Genomic DNA, 25,752 nt, shown 5'->3' with positions numbered 1-25,752 from the left:
TTAGAAGCATTCAAAAAGCTACTGGATTATTATCCAAATCGGAAGAACATAAATGGCTGCAGGAAGATGACAAGGGAATAAGATCAGGAGAACTGGTCAGATAGTAAGAGCAGACACGATGAAACCGTTAATCATGACCTGCTTCCTGCACTATTCCAGATCACTATATTTTTATTTAACTTATGCATTTAAGGGATAGGAATATCATTGCCCACTCTCTAATTGCCCTTGAGACACTTAAGAGGACAGTTGAGAGTGAACCACATTGCTACGTGTAGCATGTCAGCCAAAGAGGACATCAGGCATCCTTCCCTGAAAGAAAGTAGTGAACCAGATGAATTTTTCCCACAATCTGGTAATTTTAGGGTCAACATTACAGGACTGACTTTGTTCCATGTTCACTGACCAACTGAATTTAGATACCCTGGCTGCAGTGACGGATAGAAACTGGGGATATTTTTAATCGGATGTGGGCACCACTTTCAAAGTGATTTCATTTATCACCCATCCCTAATTGCCATCTTGAACTGTGGCAATGAATGTTGATGTGGCAACACGAACAGTGCTACTGGGGAGGAAGTTTGGAGGATTTTCACCCAGCAACGTATTTATGTTAGGATGGTGATTGACTTGGATGGGAACTTGCAGTTTCCATGTCTATGCCATCCCTATCCTTCGAGCTGGTACAGGTAGTGGCGGATGCTGTGGTTGGAACCTTGACAGTTGCTAGTCTATTTTGTTGATAATACACACAGCTGCCATTACATGTCTGTGGAGAAGGAGGTCAGTGTTAAATGTGGTGAACAAGACATTAATCAAGCAATCTGCTTTGATTTGGACAGCGTTAAGCTTCATCATGTCGTATACCATCACACTCCTGAACGGTGCCTTGTAGATGGTGGGCAAATTGAGGAGTCAGGAGGAGAGAGTTACTGACCACAGGATTACATAGACAGTAAAGGGGAGATGGCTAGATTCTCTCTCGCTGGAGATCCTCCTTGCGGATACAGGTCCAGTGCTGGTCAGAGGAGGCAGAGGATCAACTCCGGTGCTGTCTGGAATCGGCTGACTGGACCATGTTCAAACAGTCCGCAGGTAACTTGGACGAGTACGCCACCACCATCACAGACTTTATCAGCAAGTGTGTGGAGGACTGCATACAGAGGAAGTCAATCCAGGTGTTCCCTAACAGGAAACCCTGGATGAACCTGCTAAAAACCAGGTGTGAGGCCTTCAGATCAGGAGATCTACTCAAATATAAAGAACCCAAGTATGACTTTCGCAGAGCCATTAAGACAGCCAAGGACCAATACCGATCCAAACTAGAGACCCAGACAGACACCTGGAACTATGGCCAGGACTGAGTGACATTACAGGTTCTACAAAGAGACAATGCAAGATAGTAGACAATGACGTACCTCTCCCAGATTGTCTCAACGCCTTCTATGCTCGCTTTGAGCAAAATTTCCAAAGAGAGGTAACACCTGTTCTGACAAGTCCTGACGAACCTATCCCAACAGTCACTGCATCAGAGATCAGATCAGTGTTCCTTCGTGTGAATCCAAGGAAAGCAATGGGATCAGAGGAGTACCAGGCTATGCACTCAGAGCATGAGCAGATCAACTGGCAGAGGTCTTCTCGGACATCTTCAACCTCTCCCTGCAGCAGGCCACTGTTCCTGCCTGTTTCAAAGGGCCAACATCATCCCTGTGCCAAAGAAGGTTCATAAACATGTCTCAATGACTACTGCCCCGTGGTCATGAAGTGCTTTGAAAGCTGGTTATGGCATTAATCAACTCCAGCCTCCGCACTACTCTTGACCCACTCCAATTTGTCTTGCAGACCAACAGATGCACGTCAGATGCCATATCACTTGCCCTCACTCCTCCCTAGAACATCTTGACACCAAGAACAGCTACATAAGAATGCTACTCTTTGACTACATTTCAGCCTTCAACACTATTATCCCCTAGAGACTGAATACTAAACTTAGTGATCTCGGACTAAGCCCCACTCTCTGCAACTGGATCCTCAGTTTCCTGACCCACAGGCCATAATGTTTCATCCTCACTAACATTCAACACTGGAGCCCCCCCGGGGTACGTATGCAGCTCCCAACTGTACTCACTGTATACCCATAAGTGCGTTGCCAAATACCAGACTAATGCTATTTACAAGTTGCTGATGACACCACCACAGTTGGTTGAATCTCAGATGGCAACGAAACAGATAACTGACGGGAGGTGGAAGACCTGGAAAAATGGTGCACTGAGAACAACCTAGCTCTCAATATTGGCAAAACCAAGGAACTCATTATTGACTTCCGGCGGGATGTTACTCATACCCCCCTATACATTAACAGCACAGAGGTGGAACGAGTGGGGAGTGTCAAGCTCCTGGGAGCAGTCATCCACAACTAAACTTAGGCCACAAAGGCCAACCTCCCATCTATAGAATCCATCTACCAGGCCCACTGTCAAGGAAAGGCCGCCAACATTCTCAAAGATCTATCCCACCCTGGCAATGTTTTTCTACAACCTCTACCATCGGAGAGAAAGTACAGAAGCCTGAAGATACCCACCAGCCAGTCTTGCAACAGTTTCTACCCTACTGTTGTTGGAATACTGAATGGACTCGCAAACTGTTAACATTCGCCTGTACCTGTGTTTATCTATTATTTACTTATCTATGCTATTTAACTCTGCCTGTATTGCTTGCAAGACAAAGCTTTTCACTGTGTCTCAGTACACATGACAATAAATTCAATTCAATTCATGATCGTTGACTAGCAATTATGTGGCATGAACATTACTCGTGACTTGTCAGAGTCAGAAAGTGTAGCACTGGAAAAGCACAGCAGGTCAGGCAGCATCCAAGGAGCAGGAGAATCGACATTTCAGGCATAAGCCTTCACCAGGAATATTGGGGGGAGGGGGGAAAGAGGGGAGAGGGGAGAGGGGGTGGGGCCAGGGAGATAGGTAGTTGGGAAAGCAATTAGGTACATGGAGTATGGGGGGGTGGGCGCGGTGGTGATGTTAGTTCGGAGCAGAGGGTGGAGAGGATAAGTGGGAAGGAAGATGGTCAGGTAAGGACAGTGCCAAGTTGGAGGATTGGATCAGGGATCAGGCGGAGGGAGGGGAGATGAGGAAACTGATGAAATCAATGTTGATGCTGTGTGGTTGGAATGAAAGCTTCAGCAGTTTCCTCATCTCCCCTCCCCCACCCTCATCCAAGATCCAACCCTCCAACTTGGCACCACCCTCTTGAACTGTCCTACCTGTTCACCTTCTTTCTCACTTATCTGCTCCACCCTCCGCTCCAATCTATCACCATCAACCCCCCCCACCTGCATCTACCTATCGCCTTTCACTCTCCCTTCTCCCCCCCACTCCACATTCCTGATGAAGGGACTACGCCCGAAATGCCCATTCTCCTGCTTCTTGGATGCTGTCTGACCTGCTATGCTTTTCCAGCACTACACTTTTCAACTCTGATCTCTACCATCTGCAGTCCTTACTCTCTCCTTGCCCCCTCGTCAGCCCAAGCCTAAATACTATCCAGCTCTCTCATTTGAACACAGGCTGCTTCAACATCTCACTCTAAATGATACCAAGAAACGGCTGAAAAAGCTGAGAACATCCTGGTAATAGTAGTGAATGTACATGCTCCAAAACTTGTCACATCCCAAAACGAGCTATTCCAGTACAGTTGCAACACTGGCATCTATCTGATAATGCAGACAATTTTTTAGATTAGATTAGGTACCCTACAATGTGGGAACAGGCCCTTCGGCCCAACCAGTCCACACCAACCCTCCGAAGACTAACCCACCCAGACCCATTTCCCTCTGACTAATGTACCTAAAACTATGGGCAATTTAGCATGGCCAATTCACCTGACCTGCACATCTTTGGACTATGGGAGGAAACCGGAGCATTTGGAGGAAACCCACGCAGACACGGTGAGAATGTGCAAACTCCACAGACAGTTACCCGAGGCTGGAATTGAACCTGGGACCCTAGTGCTGGGAGGCAGCAGTGCTAACCACTGAGCCACCGTGCCACCCCAAATTGCGCAGGTATATCCCATACACAAAAAGCAGAACATTTCTAACCCAGCCAATTACCACCCCATCAGTCTTTTTTTGATCATCAGTAAAATGATGGAAGGAGTCACAAACAGTGCTTCCAAGCAACACCTGCTCATTGCTCAGTGTTGCCCAGTTTGGGTTCTGCCAATGCCACTCATTATAACCTGACTCATTATAACCTTGGTTCAAACATGGAGAAAAGAGCCGAATTCCAGAGATAAGGCAAGAGTGACAGGCCTTCACATCAAGGGCGCATTTGATTGTGTGGGGCATCTAGGAGCCCTCGCACAACTGGAGTTAATGGGAATCCAAAGAAATATCTCTGCTGATCAGAGCTGTACCTGGCACATAGGAGAATGTTTTGGGAGGTCAGTCATCTCAGCTTTAGAACTTCGGGGGTGGGGGGTGTATGGAGATTCAGTAGTTCAAAGAAAATGGATGAAGCATCAGAACAGTAAGGTGATATGGATGAAGATGAGCAGAGTCAAATAGGAAGGGACAAAGAGCTTAGAAGTTCTACAGCCACAATGAAGTTCAATACAGGAAAGAGAGGTCAAAAAAAGGTTTCTTTTGATCTTAAGGACTAATCAAATTGGCAAAAAGACTCTGAAGCTGAGTGTGTAGAATACTGCGCTGACAGTTCCTTGGAGAAATACATTGTGGAACTGTCTAGTGATAAAGTTATCTTCGATCTAATACTGTGTAATGAAGCAGGGTTAACCGGTGATGTTGCAGTAGACCATCTTCTGGGAAAAATACCATTGAATTCTGTGCAAAGTTTCAAAAGTTACCCAAAATCGAACAAGAATCTTTAACAAAGTCAATCATATAGATGTGCGAAAATAACGGACCAGAGTTAATTTGGAATATGGACTAAAAGTTACGGCTGCAAATGAACTTGGGAAACATTCAAAATCTTCAACGAGATGACAGATTGATTTTAATGTCGGGAAATGTGAAATTATTTGTTTTGTCACAGGACTACAAAAGCAGATTTCTTTTAACATAAAAAGGTTGAAAACTTGTAAATGAAGTTCAGAGAGTCTCGGATATGCTTATTCAAGCAGTTAGGATGGAAAATAGCATACTAGCCTCTACACAAAGGAGATTGTAATGCAGGGGAAAAAAAAAGTTTTGTTACAATTGTGAGACCACATTTGGAATATTGTCAACAGTTTTGATTTTCAAGTTTAACAAAAGGTACACTTGCATTCGAGACAATACAGTGAAGGATCACTAAATTAGTCCCTGAAATGAGGGAGGGGACCTATCATGAAAGGTTGAGCAAATTGGGTCTATATTCAATGAGTTTACAAAAGAGCAGATCTCATTGAAACATACGTGATTTTGAAGGTGCTTGACAGATTAAACACAGATTATTTCTACTGGTCATAGGGGCACAGAGCATGGAAACAGATGCTTTGGTCCAACCAGACCATACTAAACATAATCCCAAATTAAAGTAGACCCATCGACCTTCTCCTCGCCCATATCCCTCCAAACCTTCCCTATTGATGTCCTTATCCAAATGTCTTTTTAAACGTTGTAACTCTACACACACACACACACACACACACACAACCAACCACTACATAAAAAATTTGCCCCTCAATTCTTTTTTTCAAAACCTTTCTCCTCTCACCTTAAAAATGCATGAGAACTAAAACAGTCTCAGATCAGGGAGAAATCATCATTTTAGATTTAGAGGACAATAAATATCTTCAGCCAAAGAGCTGTGAATTTTTGAAATTCTCTGCCCCAGAAAGTTACGGAGTCTCCATCATCGAATACATTTGACTCTGGGACAGAGAGACTCTTGGTCTCTCAAGGAATCAAGAGACATGGAGAATGGTCAAAAAGTGGCGTTGAAGCCTAAGATCAGCCATGATCTTATTTAATTGGCAAGTACAGACTTGATGGACAATATGGTCGCGTCCTATTATTTCTTGTATTCTTGTAGTTGAGATGATTTGCCTCCAACCACAACCATCTTCTTTTCTTCCAGATATGATTTCTGACCAGTAGAGAGATCTTCCTGCTAATTCACATGGTCAAATTTTGACAAAGTTCCTTTGTGCCAAGTCAGTGCATCACACTCACCTCATGTCTGCAATTAAACTCTTTCGTCCATATTGTAATGGGCCACAATAGGTCAGGAACTGAGTGCCCAGGTGGAACTCAGATTGACCATCAATAAATATGATGTTGCTGAGCAAGTTCTCCTTGATAGCACTACTGATGACACCTTCCATCGTTTTGCTGATGACGGAGAATAGATTGATGGGGTGATAATGTTGAACCTATCCAACCAGGCCAGTTATGGGGACTGGACATACCTGGGCCATTGTCCATATTAATAGGTAGGTGTACTGGAGTAGTGTGGCTAGGGGTGTGGCTAGCGCTGGAGCACAAGTTCTCACTACAATTACCAGACTGTCATCTTAGCTTACGGTTACTGCAGTGTCCAGTACTTCAGCTGTTTATCAATACCACATGGAGTGAATCGAATTGGCTGAAGACTGGCACCAGAGATGCAGGGGTCCTCCGGAGGGGACCAACGTAGATTATCATATGGAACTTCTGGCTGAAGATGGTCACAAGTGTTTCAGCCTTATCTTTTGCACTGGTGTGCTGGACTTCCCAATCATTGAGGATGGGGTTACTCATGGAGCTACATCCCTCTGTTACCTGGGAAACACCATTACTGGAAGTGACAGTTGTGGAATTACTGCGTGCTGGCTGTCACAGTCAGCTTCCACTGCTTTGGCATGCAAGTAGTCCCATGGTCTACCTTCATTAGACTGGCACCTCAGCCTGGGGCTGCTTTTCATATACCTTTGTGCACTCTTCACTGAACCAGAGTTGATGGCAATGGTAGATTGAGAGATATCAATCATTTGAATTCCCTGTCCCAGAAGGTTGTGGAGTTACTGTCATTGAATACGTTGATACATAATTCTGTTGCTGCCACTGAGGAGTCTTTGGCTCACTAGTCAACGCCTGTGGATTACTAGCCCAGTAACAATATTGCCAAGCTAACATCCCCACTCACTCCAACAAGTAGGAAGAACCTCAGTTTTGCCATTCAAAACTAACAGTGCAGGGAGAAGTATAATTGCTACCCAGGAGATCAGATTGGTCTAGTAAAAGCCAGTGACAAGCGAGTGATGTCCTACCCAGTTTCAAATAAGATATTCTTATCGTGTGTTCCTTGGAGCCACATCAGGACAGCTGGCCAGCATCTGCTTCTCAGCCTCTCCAGCAGCCTAAACCTCTCAAACATATCAGGCCAACAGCCGACTTGCCCTCCTGTTTGCATTCTCACGCGAGAAGGTGATGAGTATGCCTGACCTGTGTGTGACATCACTGTGGGACCAGGAACTTGCTGCTTGATGGGACCAGAGAGGCAGAGGTTCCTGCTTCCTAGCATTGAGTTATGGCTTCTTTGAAAGACAGCGCCGTGCCACTGTTGGTATTGTTCCAGGAGAGAGTTCCAGCCTGGAATTTGGACGACTGTTTCTCGAGATATGCACAACCTTCCAATCAGGTGGTTGCCATGCAAGTTCAAAATCAGGCTAAGCTGCCCACCACAGTCTGATGTGATAAAAATGTTGGGAAACTGTGTGATTGCAGCCCATGAGCAAACAAAAAACACATACATAAAGTTAAGCTGTGACAGCACTGTACCTCATGTAGGGCATCTGGCTGCTCTGGGTTGCACTGGCTGAGTTTATAGTCGGAGGCAGAGACCTCAGTGGACCAATCTGTTCAGGTCCTAAACTGTAGCCCTGGCTAGCTGTCACCTGCGAGATGCCCGCTGGCATATATGTCCCACTCTGTGTCTGTCCTGGATACACCTGGGGAAAACAAAAAGGTAGCAATATTACTAACACTTGCAGAAGCTAGGAGTACCACATAATTCGGAAGATAGAAACACATGAAAGAGATGGTGATAACAAGGGAATGGAATAAGCTAAGGAATAGGAGATTGACCAGAGCAGCAGACCGGTTGGAAGTATATCGGAAGTGGGGTCCCCAATGGGTCAGGATTGGGACCATTGCTTTTAGTTTGTAATGAATGACCTGCACACAACCTGTTTGCCTCTAACTTTTCTCAACTCTCCAAAAAGCTCATTGACCTGAAAGCTTAGCTTGTGTTTCTTTCTCGACAGCTGCTGAGTATTTCCAGCATTTTCTGTTTTCATTTCAGATTTCCAATATCCACTATATTCTGCTTTTTGACCTGCATTCAGGTACATGCTGTACAATTTCAACATTTGAGCACAATTCAAACTTGACCACGCAGTACATACTGACAGGCAAGTGTGAAACTTCAGGAAGGCCCAGGCTAGCAATAAGGGAAGGTATTGCTTAATGCCACTAAGTGTGAAGTGATGCACATCAGCTGAAACAGAGGTAGTACAAGTCGATAACAGTATTGTGTTGAGGTTGAAACAAAAATAGAGGGACTTGAGGGGACAAATAGAACAAAGAACATTACAGCACAGGAACAGGCCCTTCGGCCCTCCAAGCCTGTGCTGATCCAGATCTCCTAACTAAACCTGTTGCTTGTTTTCTAAGGATCTGTATCCCTCTGCTCCCTGCCCATTCATGCATCTGTATCCATACATCTTAAATGACACTATCGTGCCCACCTCTACCGCCTAGGCTGACAATGTGTTCCAGGCATCCACCACCCTCTGCGGAAATAACTTCCCACATATATCTCCCTTAAACTTTTCTGCTCTCACTTTGACCTCGCGACCCCTAGTAATTGAGTTGTGAAGATGGCACAGTAAGTCAAGAAAATATTTAAGAAAGCATGTGGAACACTTTTTTAAAAAAATGGCACTGAATTCAAAGGACAAGGACAGCAGATAAAAGGGAACACCACTGTCTACATGTTCTCCTTTAGGACACACACCACCCAGACTTGGAAATATATTGCTGCTCTTTCACTGTCACTGGGTTAAAATCTTAGAACTCTCTCTGTAACAACATTGTGTGTCCCTATACCAAATGAACTTCAGCAGTATCTACCTTCTCAGTAGAAACTGGAAATAAGGAATATAATGCCCAGGCAACAACACCACCCACATCCTGTGAATTCATAAAACAAGCTCAAGGTAGTCAGGACTTGCAGCTTGAGTAAATGCTCAACCCATTCCCAAGTTATCTGGCACAACACCCAAAACAATTCCAGATGCACTAACAATTAGCCACGGCCCCTTTTTTTAAAGATAGTGAGGTCAGTAAGAGTACCAAATTGGTTAACTACCAATTCTCTAAACTAGAGAAATGTCTCATTGCTGACTTGGAAGTGGAGTCACATGTAGTTAGGAGAGTGAAGACAACATTTGGTATGCTAGTCTTTATTGGCCAGTGTATTGAGTACAGGAGTTGGGAGATATTCCTGATGAAGGGCTTTTGCCTGAAACGTTGATTTCGCTGCTCGTTGGATGCTGCCTGAACTGCTGTGCTCTTCCAGCACCACTAATCCAGTATTTGATTTTCAGCATCTGCAGTCATTGTTTTTACCCAGGACATTGGTTAGGCCACTTTTAGAACACGGTGTGCAATTCTGGTCTCCCTGCTGTAGGAAAGATGTTGTGAAACTTGAAAGGGTTCAGAAAAGATTTATAAGAATGTTGCCAGGGTTGGAGGGTTTGAGCTACAGGGGGAGTCTGAACAGGCTGGGGCTGTTTTCCCTGGAGCATCGGAGGCCAAAGGGTGATCTTATAGATGTTTATAAGATCATGAGGGGCATGGATAGGATAAATAGATAAGGCCTTTTCCCTGAGACTGGGCAAGTCTAAAACTAAAAGACAAGGTTTAAAGAAAGAAGGGAAGGTTTAAAAAAGGACCTCAGGTGCAACTTTTTCACACAGAGGGTGGTTTGTGTATGGAATGAGCTGCCAGAGGAAGTGGAGGAGGCTGGTACAATTCCAGCATTTAAAAGGCATATGGATGGTTACATGAATAGGAATGGTTTAGAGGGAAATGGGCCAAGTGCTGCAAATGGGACTAGACTGATCTGATCCTCATGGATGAGTTGGACTAAAGGGTCATGTTCAGCATGGAAACACTCTAGGAGAGTATTGCCGAAAAGAACATTTAACAGTATCAAAATTAATTGAAAAATGCTTACCACTAAAACTATGAATGCTCTCATCTAACTGAACTTCATGGAATACACATAGAATCTCACTTTTTCCAATAAAAACCAAAAGAACTGCAGATGCTAGAAATCAAGCAAAAACAAATTGCTGGGAAAACTCACAGGTTTGATGGAATCTGTGCAGAGATATCAGAGTTAATGTTTCAGAGCTTGTTCTGAGGAAGGGTCACTGGACCCAAAACATTAACTCTGCTTTTTCTTCACAGATGCTGCCAGACCTGTTGAGCTTTTCAGCAATTTCTGTTTTAGTTTCTCACTCTTCCAAGCTGGGTGAGTCAGACACTATACACAGATCATAGAATAGTACAGCACAGTACAGGCCTTTCAGCCCTTGATGTTGTGCCAACCTTTTATCTTAAAGTAAGATCAAACTAACCTATATACCCTTCATTTTACTATCACCCAAGTTCCTATCCAAGAGTCATTTACATGCCCCTAATGTATCTGACTCTACTATCACTGCTGGCAGTATATTCCACACACCCACCACTCTCTGTGTAAAGAACTTACCTCTGACATCGCACCAAACCTTCCTCCATTCACGTTAAAATTATGTCCCCTCGTGACAGCCATTTCCATCATGGGAAAAAGTCTCTGGCTTTCCACTCTATCTATGCCTCTCATCACGTTGTACACCTCCATCAATTCACACCTCATCCTTTGCTCTAATGAGAAAATCCCTAGCTCCCTCAACCTCTCTTCATAAGACATGTCCTCCAGTCCAGGCAGCATCCTGCACCCGTTCTAAAGCTTCCACATCCTTCCAATGAGGTGACCAGAACTGAACACAATATTCCAAGTGTGGTCTAACCAGGGTTCTATACCGCTGCATCATAACCTCGCGGCTCTTAAACTCAATCCTCCTGCTAATGAAAGCCAACGCACCATATGCCTTCTTAACAACCCTATCAACTTAGGTGGCAACTTTGAGGGATCTATGGACGTGGACCTCAAGATCCCTCTGTTCCTCCACATTGTGCCTTTTACCCTGTAATCGGCATTCAAAGTTGACCTTCCAAAATGAATCACTTCACACTTTTCCAGGTTGAACTCCACCTGCCACTAATCAGCCCAGCTCTGCATCCTGTCAATATCCTGTCGCAACCTACTACAGCCCTCCACACTATCCACCACTCCACCAACTTTTGTGTCATCGGCAAACTTACTAACTCACCCTTCCACTTCCTCATCCAAGTCATTTATAAAAATCACAAACAGCAGAGGTCCCAGAACAGATCCCTGGAGAACACCAATGGTCACCGAACTCCAGGCTGAATACTTTCCATCTATCACCACTATCTTCTATGGGCCAACCAATTCTGTATCCAGACAGCCAAGTTTCCCTGTATCCCATGCCTCCTTAGTTTCTGAATGAGCCTCCCATGGGGAACCTTAGCAAAAGCCTTACCAAAATCCATATAAACCATATCCACTGCTCTGCCTTCAACTTATTTTGTCATAGCCTCAAATAATGCAGTAAGCCTTGTGAGGCATGACCTGCCCCTCAAATCCATGCTGATAATCTCTAATCAAGCTATGCTTTTCCAAATAATCTTAGATCTTGTCTCAGAATCCTCTCCAATCATTTGCCCAACATCACCTTAAGACTGATGGGTCTATAATTCCTAGGATTATCCCTATTCCCTTTCTTGAACAAAGGAATAACATTTGCTACCCTCCAATCATCTGGTATTATTCCAGTGGACAGTGAGGATGCAAAGATCATTGCCAAAGGCACAGCAATCTCTTTCCTCGCTTCCTGGAGAAAACCTCGGGTCCGTTTTGTCTGGCCCAGGGGATTTATCTATTTTTATGTTTTTCAAAAGTTTCCAGCACATCCTCCTTCTTAACAACCTGTTCAAGCGTATCAGTCTGTTTTATGCTATCCACACAGATGACAAAAGGTCCCTCTCTCTAATGAATACTGAAGCAAATTTATTCATTAAGGACCTCCCCTACCTCCTGCTACTCCAGGCACAAGTTCCTTCCACTATCCCTAACTGGCCAGATCCTCACTCTGGCCATCCTCCTGTTCCTCACATCAATGTAGAATGCCTTCGGATTTTCCTTAATCCGACCCGCCAAGGCTTTTTCATTCCTCCTTCTAGCTCTCCTAAGTCCATTCTTCAGTTCCTTCCTGGCTACCGTGTAACCGTCTAAAGCCCTGTCTCATCCTGCTTCCTCAACCTTAAGTAAGCTGCCTACTTCCTCTTAACTAGATAGAGCCATAGAGTCATAGAGGTGTACAGCACGGAAATAGGCCCTTCGATCCAACCCATCCATGCCGACAGATATCCCAACCCAATCTAGTCCTACCTGCCAGCACCCAGCCCATATCCCTCCAAACTCTTCCTATTCATATACCCATCCAAATGCCTTTTAAATGTTGCAATTGTACCAGTCTCCACCACTTCCTCTGGCAGCTTATTCCATACACGCACCAGCCTCTGCGTGAAAAAGTTGCCCCATAGGTCTCTTTTACATATTTCCCATCTCACCCTAAACCTATGCCCTCTAGTTCTGGTCTCCCCCATTTCAGGGAAAAGACCTTATCTATTTATCCTAACCATGCCATTCATGATTTTATAAACATCTACAAGGTCACCCCTCAGCCTCCAACGCTCCAGGGAAAACAGCCTATTCAACATCTCCCTAGAGTTCAAATTCTTCAACCCTGGCGACACCCTTGTAAATCTTTTCTGAACCCTTTCAAGTTTCACAACATCCTTCCGATAGGAAGGAGACCAGAACTGCATGCAATATTCCAAATGTCGCCTAATGTCCTGTATAGCCACAACACGGGCTCCCACTCCTTGTACTCAATACTCTGGCCAATAAAAGAATGCATACCAAACACCTTCTTCACTATCCTATCTACCTGCGACTCCACTTTCAAGGAGCTATGAAGCTGCACTCCAAGGTCCCTTTGTTCGGCAACACTCCCTAGGAACTTACCATTAAGTGTACAAGTCCTGCTAAGATTTACTTTCCCAAAATGCAGCACCTTGCATTTATCCGAATTAAACACCATCTGGTCCAGATCCTGTTGTAATCTGAGGTACCCTCTTCGCTGTCCACTACACCTCCAATTTTGGTGTCATCTGCAAACTTACTAACTGTACCTCTTATGCTCATATCCAAATCAATTATATAACATGATGAAACGTAATGGACCCAGCACCGATTCTTGTGGCACTCCACTGGTCACAAGCCTGCAGTTTGAAAAACAACCCTTCCCCACCACCTTTGAGCCTTCTACCTTTGAGCCAGTTCTAAATCCAAATGGCTAGTTCTTCCTGCATTCCATAAGGTGTTCCACATCTTGTCATCCAAGGCTCCTTCATCCTACCATCCCTTTCCTCAGTGGGACAAACCTATCCAGCACTCGAAGCAAGTGCTCCTTAAACGGCCATCACATTTCTATCATGCAATTTTTTGAGAATATGCCCCAATTTAAGCTCCACAGTTCCTGACTAATAGCATTGTCATTCCCCTTCCCCCAATTAAATACGTGCCCATACCATCTGCTCCTATCCCTCTCCCTAAGTATGTTAAAGGTCAGGTAGTTGTGATCACTATGACCAAAATGCTCTCCCACTGAGAGATCGGACACCTGGCCTAGTTTGTTGCCAAGTACAAAAGCTAATATGGCCTCCCTCTTCAGCCTATCTACATATTGAAAGACAATGAGGTCTGCAGATGTTGGAGATCAGAGTTGAGTGTGTTGCTGGAAAGCACAGCAGGTCAGGCAGCACCCGAGGAGCAGGAAAATCGACGATTTGGGCTGGAGCCCTTCATCAGGAATGAGGCTGGGAGCCTCAGGGGTGGAGAGATAAATGAAGGGGGGTGGGGCTGGGAAGAAGGTAGCTGAGAGTGCCATAGGTAGATGGAGGTGGGGGTACAGATAGGTGGGAAGGAAGCTTGACAAGTAGGACAGGGCAAAGTGGGAGGGGGGAGTGGAAATGTTCGGCCACAGGACACTGGGCTTAATTGGTGAGGGTGTCCTGGAGATGTTCTCTAAAGTGCTCTGTGAGAAGGCGTCCAGTCTCTCCAATGTAGAGGAGACCGCATCGGGAGCAACGGATACAATATATGACGTGTGGAAGTGCAAGTGAACCTTTGATGGATGTGGAAGGCTCCTTTGGGGTCTTGGACTGAGGTAAGGGGGGAGGTGTGGGTGCAGGTTTTGCAATTCCTGCGGTGGCAGAGGAAGGTGCCAGGACGGGAGGGTGGGTTGTTAGAGGAGTGGACCTGACCAGGTTGTTGCAGAGGGAACAGTCTTTGTGGAAAGCAGATGGAATGGAGAGAGAAATATATCCCTGGTGGTGGGGTCCATTTGTAGGTGGCGGAAATATCAGCAAATGATGCAATTTATGCGAAGGTTGGAGGAATGGAAGGCAAGGACCATGGATGTTCTGTCCTTGTCGCGGTTGGAGGGGTGGGATTGGAGGGCAGAAGTGCGGGACGTGGATGAGAGGAGTTGGAGAAATTTCGGTCTTTAAAAGGAGGCGGCCATCTGATGTATTCTGTGGTGGAACTGGTCCTCCTGGGAGCAGATGCGGCGGAGGCAGAGGAATTGGGAATACGGGATAGCATTTTTGCAGGAGGTAGGGTGGGAGGAGGTGTAATCCCGGTAGCTGTGGGAGTGGGTGGAGATGGAGAGATCTAGGAAGGGGAGGGAGCTGTTGTAGTGGAGGAAGAGGTGGGGAGTGGTGCCTGTCTAACTCTGGACGATGGACTGTTCTACGTAGTCAACAAAGAGACAGGCACAGATATGGCCCTTTCATCTGGAGGAAGTGGGAGGACTGGGAGGAGAAATTGTTGACGGTGAGGACCAATTCAGCCAAACGAATAAGAGCGTCAGTGGAAGGGTACTGGTGGGGACGTCGGGAGAGGAAGAAACAGAGGGCTTTAAGGCCTTGGTCATGGTGGATGGAGGTGTAGAGGGACTGGATGCCCATGGTGAAGATGAGGCGTTGGGAGCCGGGGAAACATAAGTCTTGGAGGAGGTCGAGGGTGTGGGTGGTGTCCGAATGTACGTGGGAAGTTCTTGCACCGGAGGGGATAGGACAGTATCGAGCTGTGTGGAGATGAATTTGGTGGGGTGGGAGCAGGCTGAGATGATGGGTCAGCCTGGGTAGTCAGGCTCATGGATCTTGGGTAGGATGTAGAACCAGGCGATGCGGGGGTCCCAAACTACAAAGCTGTGGGTGGGATAGCCCTGGAGGTGATGAGGTTGTGTATGGTCTGGGAGATGATGGTTTGGTGATTGGGGGGGAGGGGGCGGGTAAGGTCATGGTCAAGGGGGCAGTAGCAGGAGAGGTGTCTTCGAGTTAGCGCACCAAATTACCACTGCACTCCCTTTGTTCGCTGGTTTGATGGTGATATTGGAGTTGGAGCAGAAGGAGTGGAGGGCTGCGCGTTGTGAGGGTGAGAGGTTGGAGGGGTGAGGCGGTTGATGTCACGGTGGCAGTTTGAAATGAAGAGGTAACAGGCCAGCACGGGTAGGGGTGTGTTGGGAGGTGGGAGAAGGGGCCCTCGGTGGGAGAGTGTGTGTCTTGGTCATAAAAGTAAGCATGGAATTGGAGGCAGCAGAAGAAACATTCAAGGTCACAGCGTGTGTTGAATTCATTAACCTGGGAGCGGACAGGGATAAAATGAGACCTTTACTGAGGACTAAACGTTTGTCCTCAGTGAGGGGGAGGTCTGGGTGAATGGTGAAGTCACAGCAAGGATGGGCGCTGGCACCTGGAGCGGGGTTGGAGTTCGAGGTGGGGGCAGAGACAGTGGCTTGAGTGGGCGTGGTTATGGGGTCAGTAGTGACATCACCAAAGGAGGTGACGCTTACAAAGGGGGCGGAAGTGGTGCTTATGGCTGTGTTAATGGGGGTGAAAGTTATGTATTTATTGTATCCGTTGCTCCTGCTGCAGTCTTCTCTACATTGGGGAGGCTGGACGCCTTCTCACAGAGCGCTTTAGGGAACATCTCCGGGACACCCACACCAATCAACCCCACCGCCCCATGGCCGAACATTTCAACTCCCCCTTCCACTCTGCCGAGGACATGCATGCCCTGGGGCCTCCTCCATCCCCACTCCCTCACCACCCGACGCATGGAGGAGGAACGCCTCATCTCCCACCTCAGAACACTTCAACCCCAGGGCATCAATGTGGACTTCACCAGTTCCCTCATTTCCCCTCCCCCCACCTTGCCCCAGTTACAACCTTCCAGCTCAGCACTGTCCTCATGACCTGTCCAATGTGTCAATCTCCCTTCCCACCTATCTGTTTCACCCTCCTCCCCGACTTATCCCCTTTACCCCCACCCCCACCCACCTATTGCGCACTCAGCTACCTTCTCCCCAGCCCCACCCCCCTCCCATTTATCTCTCCACCCCTGAGGCTCCCAGCCTCATTCCTGATGAAGGGCTCTGGCCCAAAACATCGATTTTCCTGCTCCTCGGATGCTGCGTGACTTGCTGTGCTTTTCCAGCAACACACACTCAATTATCTACATAGAGTCAGGAATCCTTCCTGGACACACCTAACAAAATCTGTTCTATCCAAACCATTCAGAATAAAGAGGTTCCAATCAATATTAGGGAAGTTGAAGTCACCCATGACAACAACCTGTTACTTCTGCACCTTTCCAAAATCTGCCTCACAATCTACTCCTCAGTGTCTCTGCTATTGGGGGGGGGGGGGGGGGGATCTACATAAAACTCCCAGTAAAGTGACTACTCCTTTCCTGTTTCTGACGTCCACCCAGACTGACTCTGTAGACAAACCCTCCTCGACGACCTCCCTTTCTGCAGCTGAGATATCATCCCAATTAGCAATGCCTGTCCCCCACCTCTTCTACCTCTCCCCATTCCTTTTGAAACATCTAAACCCTGAAACATCGAACAACCATTCCCACCCCTGTGATATCCAAGTCTCCGTCATGGCCACAACATTGCAGCTCCAAGTACTGATCCATGCTCGAAGTTCATCACCCTTATTCCTGACACTTCTTGCGTTAAATTAGACACACTTCAACCCATCACACTGACTGCAACTCTGCCCTACCAACTGTCTATCCTTCCTCACAGACTCTCTGCATGCTGTATATGCCTGTTCACCAGTTACCCCATCCTCTGATCCGTAGCTCCAGTTCCCATCCCCCTGCCAACCTAGTTTAAACCCTCCCAAAGAGCTCCAGCAAACCACCTGCCCAGGATATTGGTCCCCCTCCAGTTCAGGTGCAACACATCCTTCTTGTACAGATCTCACCTCTCCCAGAAGGTATCCCAATGATCCACATCTGAAGCCTAGATATCAACTTCTATACCAGCCCTGCAGCCCCATGTTCAGCTGCACTCATTCCCTTTCCTAGCCTCACTAGCCCTTGGTACTGGTAGCAATCCTGAGACTACTACACTGATCGTCCTGCCTTTTAGATTCCAACCTAATTCATTTACAGGGCCTCATCCTTTTTCCTAGCTATGTCATTAGTACTGATGTGTATTACAACTTCTGGCTGCGCTCCCTCCCCCTTAATAATCCTGTAGATTCGATCAGAGGCATGCCTGACCCTGACACCTGGGAGACAACGTACTTTCCAGGAGTCTCATTCGCGACAACACAATCTCCTGCTTGTTCCTCGAACGATTGAATCTCCTATCACTATCCTTCCCCATTCTCTCCCCTTCTGAGCCACAGAACCAGGCTCAGTTCCAGAGACCTGGTTGCTGTGGCTTTCCCTGGTAGGTCCCCCCACAAACAGTATCCAAAATGGTATACTTATTATTGAGGGGGACAGCCACAGAGTCCCTGCACTGTCTGTCTATTCACTTTCCCTCTCCTGTCACCCAACTACTTTTACCCTGTAACGTAGGTGCGTCTACCTCACTATAACTCCTCTCTCTCATCCCCTCAGCTTCCCGAATGATACCTTAGTATATTATGGAAAAAGGGGATGCAATGTCTGAACAGTATTCCACATTACTATCTTTGTTTATGGTGTCAATAATAGATGGACATCCGCATCAAGGCTCCATCTACTGTCCACAAGACAAGTCCAAAGCTCCAACGAGGGCACAGAACAGTTTACTCAAGTAAACTCCAACTTTGCAGAGCTTCTGACCCTGCAAACCCCGAAGACTGAAGCATTATGCACCCAATATCCAAATTAAATACATCTATGGTGAATTACTAAGCATCCTTTTTCTTATCCAACGACCTTTCTTGGTTGCTAGCTCAGCAATAAAGCCCCTCCAGTACATGTGCCACATTCTTTCTCTATGCAGTTTCCACAAAAAACAATTATCAAGCTTCTCCACTGTTTTGGACCAACCTGCATAGCAACAGCAGCTGACTGTTGTGTATAGTAAGCCTGAGCTTGGGACTGGGACTGAGGCTTGGAATACATGGAGGAGTACATAGGCACGTCATTCATCAATTTGTTGTACAGTTCCAGGGCTTCTAAAACTTTCAAATTCAGCTCCGACAGCTCAGAATGCTTCCTGAAATGAGATAATAGGGATGGCCACTTGTGAGAGCAGTCATTATACACAAAGAACACACAAGAAATAGTATTTCAACATCATGCATACCTCTTGCAGGTGTGCAGATTTTTTTTTCCAAAGTAATGTCAGACAATGGCATAGAATGAACCAATTTTCTGTTGTGCATCAAAAAGATGGAAATTTCAAATTCACCCTTGAAGGTTTCAATACTAAATCCTCTTTAGAATTTGAGGGGTGGGCAAGACTAGCATTTATGTAACATTTTGAAAAATCTGATTTGTTATTCTATGTATGTCATTGGTTGCTAGCATATGACGTTTGGGATTGCTACCTCAGGTGGTTCAAACAACACAAACCAGCTTCACTGGAGTCTACAGGTTCCACGCCCCTCTCTAAACAGGCACTGCCTTCCCTGTCATCTTGACCCTAGAGAAATCAGTGTCAAATACAAAGCATGCAGTAGATCAGCACTCGAGGTTAATTATGCAGTAAAGCACCAAACTTGACACATTGAAAGTTTCCAATTAATTCATGGAGCTCCAATACTTTATGTGCAAGACTAGAAAATGTTTTGAGCTGGAATTTTCAATGCTAAAACCGTCAGAAAGATTAAACACAAACAGTAAAATTCCAACCCCTGCTTTCAAATCTCCCAATGACCTTTACCCTAGCCCATAAACCTCCTACAGTTCTCAGAGGTATCTATTCTGATTCTCATCTCGTGTTCATCCCCAACTGCAGTTGCTCCATCTTGGTCATCGTGCCTCAACTGGCTGAGCCACAAGCTTGGAATTTTTCACTAAACCTCTGAATGTGTCTCCCCAGTTACAACTGCAGAGAGAGATCTCGATCTCTCTCTCTCTATCTATATATATAATATGAGAGAGAGAGAGAGAGAGAGAGAGAGAGAGAGAGAGAGAGAGAGAGAGAGAGAGAGAGAGAGAGAGAGAGAGAGAGAGAGAGAGAGAGAGGGAGAGAGGGAGAGAGAGAGGAGAGAGGGAGGAGAGGGAGAGGGAGAGGGAGGAGAGGGAGAGGGAGAGGGAGAGGGAGAGGGAGATCTCAAGAGTGCGCAAGAGAGAGATCTCAAGAGTGCGCAAGATCTCAACAGAGATCGAGAGACCAACATTAACATTTGAGCAATCCATTCAAAAGTCTAATAAGAGCAGGGAAGAAACTGTTCTTGAATCCATTCAGTCAGATATTTAAGGTTTTACATCTTCTGCCTGAAGGAACAGGATGGGAGAGGGTATAAAAGGGATGGGAGGGGCTTTTGCTTGATACTCATTGTGAATATTGTTTGCACAGCTGTTGATTACAGCAATAGTTGCAGATGAATTGGAGTCTAAGGGCTGTGTACAAACAAGAGCATTAGTTGGCAACAAGCAGTAGATTAATGATCAGTTGTCAACGAAAAACATGTCCTTCTTGCCAACAATTATGTAATTGGTTCACAGCTAGCAGAACAGCTTGAGGCTGTGAACAAGATTAAGAGAGGGGATTCAGACCACCACCACTTCACAAGCTCACTCTCTCTCTAGTCTCTGCAGTGAAAGCTCAAAGCAGACCAGTTTGTTTTTTGCTCAGCAGTTGCTGCAAGCTGCAACTTTTACTCATTGACCTTTTTAATGAATGAACCCTGTGTCTCTGGCAAACCAGTGGAAACGTCCAGAAAAAGACCAAGCAGCAGCAGCATTCTGATCAGCATAACAACCAACTCAACAGATCCTTTGAACAATGACCAGTAACTGTTTTCTCAGTTTGTTTTCCTTCTGTCCACAACATCTATGTGTGTTTTTTCCTGTCTGTGCTCCTGTCTCTGTCAGCATGCGCCTGCCTCTGTTTGTAAGAGGGAATTGAAGGGGATTAGAGTATTAGTTAGTAAATTTATGAATCTACAGTTCATAACTGTTTACCTGGAACTGCAGACTAATTACTTGGAATAAACAGCAATGCTTGTTAAGTACAGAAACCTGATTAATTTTTTTATGTCAACCTGGATCTGAAAAGGAGGTAAATTGAGGAATGTTGCATAGTTTTTAAAATCATTAATCTTTGTCACTATTGCGAATAGCGGGGCTCGATTTCTAGCGCTATTGTACATTATATAAACTGTTGTTGAAAGCTCCAGGTTGAGGTCAATTCTACATGATGTGGAGTGTTACATCACACAACAAAATCAGTGTTACTACCCTTGGGGTTCAGGAGAGGAACAAGCAAGAGTTCTGCGACTGACCTCTGTCTAGTATCCCCTGTGACATAAAGACTAGGTCAGGCTCAGCTATAACACAATCCATGAGAAAATACCCCGACACTTTGGTGTGCTCAGGATTGCAGCTGAGTGAGATGCTCAAAGAGGGTTGACACACACTAGATCCCAGTGGGAATTTCCAAGGAAGGAGCAGTAAGAATCACAAAAGGCAACAGGAGATTTATGGAGTTGCATTATCAATCACCCATTGTTATGGCTAAGACTTCAAAACAGAGGACCCCAGGGCAAAAGAGGGCATTGCTCCATCAGGACCTGAGCAATCACTGGTGATTCATCCTGTTCTGAAGTGGGTGCTGTCTGTGGAAACAGGGAGGCCAAACAGTGACAGTATTCTGGTCTTTTTATACATTCTTGTAATTCATAAACAATGACATTTGTAATGCCCATTTCAAATCAGTATTACATTTTGGATACACAGAGTCACACACTTCTATTCCCTTATCAAATCAAGATTCTAACTCCGTCTTAAAAATATTCAATGATCCAGCCTCCACTGCTCAGAAGATGTTTTAGTAATAGTGACTATGAAACTAGAATTGATCGCCTTTGAAATAATCTCATTTATTTGTTATGGACTAAGCCAGACCACTCAAAACATTCTTAAGCAGGCAGCCCAGACCATAACTTTGCAATTTGTTTCGCTAAGTATAGTGAAAATTAGCCAGATTAAGTTAGCTGGGTTGACTACCAGTTTTTAAAACAAAGATTTATTCACAAAATTACACAATGAAGCACAAAGAACAGAATAAAGAACTCCTACAGAACTCAGTCTATCCAAACTGGACTTAATTATGCTGTTCGAATATATACAACAGTCCCAAAAAGCAAACCGTCTTGGAAAACAGTATAAATGGAACAGATGCTTACAGGTTGAATTTAGAAGGGCAGAAGGAAAGAGTTTTCCACACAGCTCACTGTTGAATTCCCAATCAATTCTGGACTGAACTGCTCTGCTAGAGAGCTGACTACTCCCCTTTCATTATACAGGTCACTTCTAAAGCATGACCACTTTGGCCTGAAGTCTCATCTGTTTACATATAAACAAAAAGGCCTCTTAAAACCCTTTCATCTCTGTACCAAACCATCGGCATCGGGAGCATTTACGACCCCTCTGAAAACAACTAAGGACACAGTATCCTTGAGAAAAGGAACAGCTTTGAGGAAAAAAGGGACCGGCTTTGTGATACACTAATGTACTTTAGGGAAGGAAATCTGCTGTCCTCACTAGTCTGGCCTATGTATGACTTCAGAACCACATTAATGTTGCTGACTTTTAATTGCCCTCTGAAAACTAGTCAGTTCAAGGTCAGTTAGAGATGGACAATAAATCCTGGCCTTGCCACACATCCTGTGAAAGAATAAAAAGATTCTTAAAAGGTTCCATAGCCTAATGATGCTTGGAAAAAATGTCTTGTCACTCTAACTTTTAAGTGTCCCCAAGTTCAAGTCTGTCCAGGAAGGGTAAACATTTTCTTGGCAATGATAGGGAGACAGGTTTTAAAAAAATTAAATTCAAGAGTCAGATTAGTTGCAAAATGCATCACCATAAAAGAGAAAGAAATAAAAATCAGGAAAATAAGTTATTTGTATGGTTTCCTACCTGTCTATCTCTTCAAGCTTCTCATCAATGATTGGCCCCATTTGTTGACAGACATCTAGAAATAAAGACACAAGGCAGGCTATTTGTCAAAGCTGAACAAAGACCAACAAGTAGGTCATAGAGATATACAGCATGGAAACAGACCCTTCAGTCCATGCCGACCAGATATCCCAACCCAATCTAGTCCCACCTGCCAGCACCCGGCCCATATCCCTCCAAACCCTTCCTATTCATATACCCATCCAAATGACTCATAAATGTTGCAATTGTACTAGTCTCCACCACATCCTCTGGCAGCTCATTCCATATACGTACTACCCTCTGCGTGAAAGAGTTGCCCCTTAGGTCTCTTTTATATCCTTCCCCTCTCACCCTAAACCTATGCCCTCTAGTTCTGGACTCCCCCACCACAGGGAAAAGACTTTGTCTATTTATCCTATCCATGCCCTTCAATTTTGTAAACCTCTATAAGGTCACCCCTCAGCCGCCAACGCTCCAGGGAAAACAGCCCCAGCCTGTTCAGCCTTTCCCTGTAGCTAAGATCCTCTAACCCTGGCAACATCCTTGTAAATCTTTTCTGAACCCTTTCAAGTTTCACAACATCTTTCCGATAGGAAGGAGACCAGAATTGCATGCAATATCCCAAGAGCGGCCTAACCAATGTCCTGTACAGCCGCAACATGACCTCCCAACTCCTGTACTCAATACTCTGACCAAGAAAGGAAAGCATACCAAACACCTTCTTCACTATCCTATCTACCTGCAATTCCACTTTCAAGGAGCTATGAACCTCCACTCCAAGGTCTCTTTGTTCAGCAACACTCCCTAGGACCTTACCATTAAGTGTATAAGTTCTGATAAGATTTGCTTTCCCAAAATGCAGCACCCTGCATTTATCTGAATTAAACTCCATCTGCCACTTCTCAGCCCATTGGCCCATCTGGTCCAGATCCTGTTGTAATCTGAGGTAACCCTCTTCGCTGTCCACTACACCTCCAATTTGGGTGTCATCTGTAAACTTACTAACTGTATCTCTTATGCTCGCATCCAAATCATTTATGTAAAAGACAAAACGTAGAGGGCCCAGTACCGATCCTTGTGGCACATATCAGTTATCCCAACCTCATGACAACAGGGGTTTGAATACGTACACAGTGTGAGAAAAGCAAACTCCAGGCCAGCTCATACTTTTAGTTCACTATTATGCATTGACAAACCTGATAGCTTTATTAACATCCCAAAATCCAGCAGCGCTCAATCATCCAATACAGATATCTCATACCCAACCTATCCAGGAGACAGAGTAACTTCTTAGTTCTCAGTCGAGCCATTATATAAAGAAACTTCTTTCTCTGGGGGCTTGTGCATCAGGAACCGCTCATGCAGTAGTTCATAGCACCGGACAGAATTGTTTTCGTCTCCATTTCAGATGGTTCAACATTTCAGATTGCAACACCATAGGTAAATGATAAGCTGTTCAAACAATTGTAATATTGTAACAAAATCAGGCACAACCACTGCTTGGGACTAGGGCTGACAGAGTTAAAGGGACACACTCCAATCAAAAATGGAGTCCTTCTTACTGATAACATTTCATATCTTTTCCCAAAGTTAGACGTTCTGACCCAGACATTAGTCAAACAACAGCCTGACATCATCAGACTCACAGAATCAGATGTTATTAGTACATTCATTCAGTATTGGATTGGGTCATGTTCCAGCTGTACAGAATATTGGTTAGGCCACTATTGGAATACTGTGTGCAATTCTGGTCTGCCTCCTACAGGGAAGGATGTTGTAAAACTTGAACGCGTTCAGAAAAAATTTACAAGGATGTTGCCAGGGTTGGAGGGTTTGAGCTATAGAGAGGCTGAATAGACTGGGACTGTTTTCCCTGGAGTGTCGGAGGCTGAGGGGTGACCTTACAGAGGTTCATAAAATCATAAGGGGTGTTAATAAGGTAAATAGACAAGGCCTTCTTCCTGGGATGGTGGAGTCCAAAACTAGAAGACAACTAAGGTGAGAGGGGAAAGATTTAAAAGGGACCTAAGGGACAATATTTTCATGCAGTGGGTGGTATATGTGTGGAATGAGCTGCCAGAGGAAGTGATGGAGACTAGTACAACATTTAAAAAGGCATCTAGATGGGTACATGAATAGGAGGGATTTAGAGGGTTTTGGGCCAAATGCTGGCAAATGGGACAGGATTTATTTAGGATATCTGGTTGGTATGGACGAGAGGGTCCGTTTCTGTATTGCATATCTCTATGACTGTATAATCAATGAGCCAGACTCCTCATTATCACGTTTAATTACATCATACCGCATCACTGTGTCTGGAACACATTGCCAGAGGAGGTGGTGGGACCTGAGACAACAGCAGCATTCAAGATGTATCTGGATGAATACATGAATACGAAGGGAATAGAGGGACACAGATCTTGTATGTGAAGCCATTTTTAGTATGGAAGGACAAAACATGGCAGCACAGGCTTGGAGGGCCAAAAAGTTTTGTTCCTGTGCTGTATTATTCTTTGCTCATTGGAGGTAGTGGCACAGCATTCACAGCAGTGGTTTGAACTCTGGACACCTCGGAACAACGCAGGAAAATAAACTTGTTACTGATCATCAACTACCATCCTCCTCAGCTGAAAAATCAGTACTCCTCCATATTGAATAGCTCTTAGAAGAAAATTCAATGACACAGAATGTAGTGGACGGCAGGGTGGCACAGTGGTTAGCACTGCTGCCTCACAGCGCCAGAGACCCGGGTTCAATTCCCGCCTCAGGTGACTGACTGTGTGGAGTTTGCATGTTCTCCCAGTGTCTGCGTGGGTTTCCTCCAGGTGCTCTGGTTTCCTCCCACGGTCCAAAAACGTGCAGGTTAGGTGAATTGGCCATGTTAAATTGCCCGTAGTTTTAGGTAAAGGGGTAAATGTAGGGGAATGGGTCTGGGTGGGTCGCACTTCGGCAGGTCGGTGTGGACTTGTTGGGCTGAAGGGCCTGTTTCCACACTAAGTAATCTAATGTAGGATGGAGAACTTTTATGTCAATCACCAAAAATAGCTTGGGGGTACAGGTACTGACTGGTGTTCAGCAAAAGAACGGG

General features: G+C 45.3%; 1 protein-coding gene across 1 annotated transcript in view; it reads right to left on the bottom strand.

Moving 5' to 3' along the window:
- Window positions 1-25,752, bottom strand: part of stam2 (signal transducing adaptor molecule (SH3 domain and ITAM motif) 2) — a 98,456-nt gene that overhangs the window by 4,609 nt on the left and 68,095 nt on the right. Inside the window, exons 11-13 of the mRNA XM_072579932.1 lie at window positions 22,644-22,698; window positions 18,603-18,771; window positions 7,778-7,947 (exon numbers count right to left, since the gene is read on the bottom strand). Coding sequence (XP_072436033.1) covers window positions 7,778-7,947; window positions 18,603-18,771; window positions 22,644-22,698 — 394 coding nt within the window. The remainder of the gene's footprint in view (window positions 1-7,777; window positions 7,948-18,602; window positions 18,772-22,643; window positions 22,699-25,752) is intronic.

This window comes from Chiloscyllium punctatum, chromosome 10 (assembly GCF_047496795.1).
Source record: "Chiloscyllium punctatum isolate Juve2018m chromosome 10, sChiPun1.3, whole genome shotgun sequence".
NCBI classification, from domain to species: domain Eukaryota; kingdom Metazoa; phylum Chordata; class Chondrichthyes; order Orectolobiformes; family Hemiscylliidae; genus Chiloscyllium; species Chiloscyllium punctatum.
Note: the sequence above shows the minus strand (reverse complement) of the source record. Positions and strands in the feature narration are given on the sequence as shown.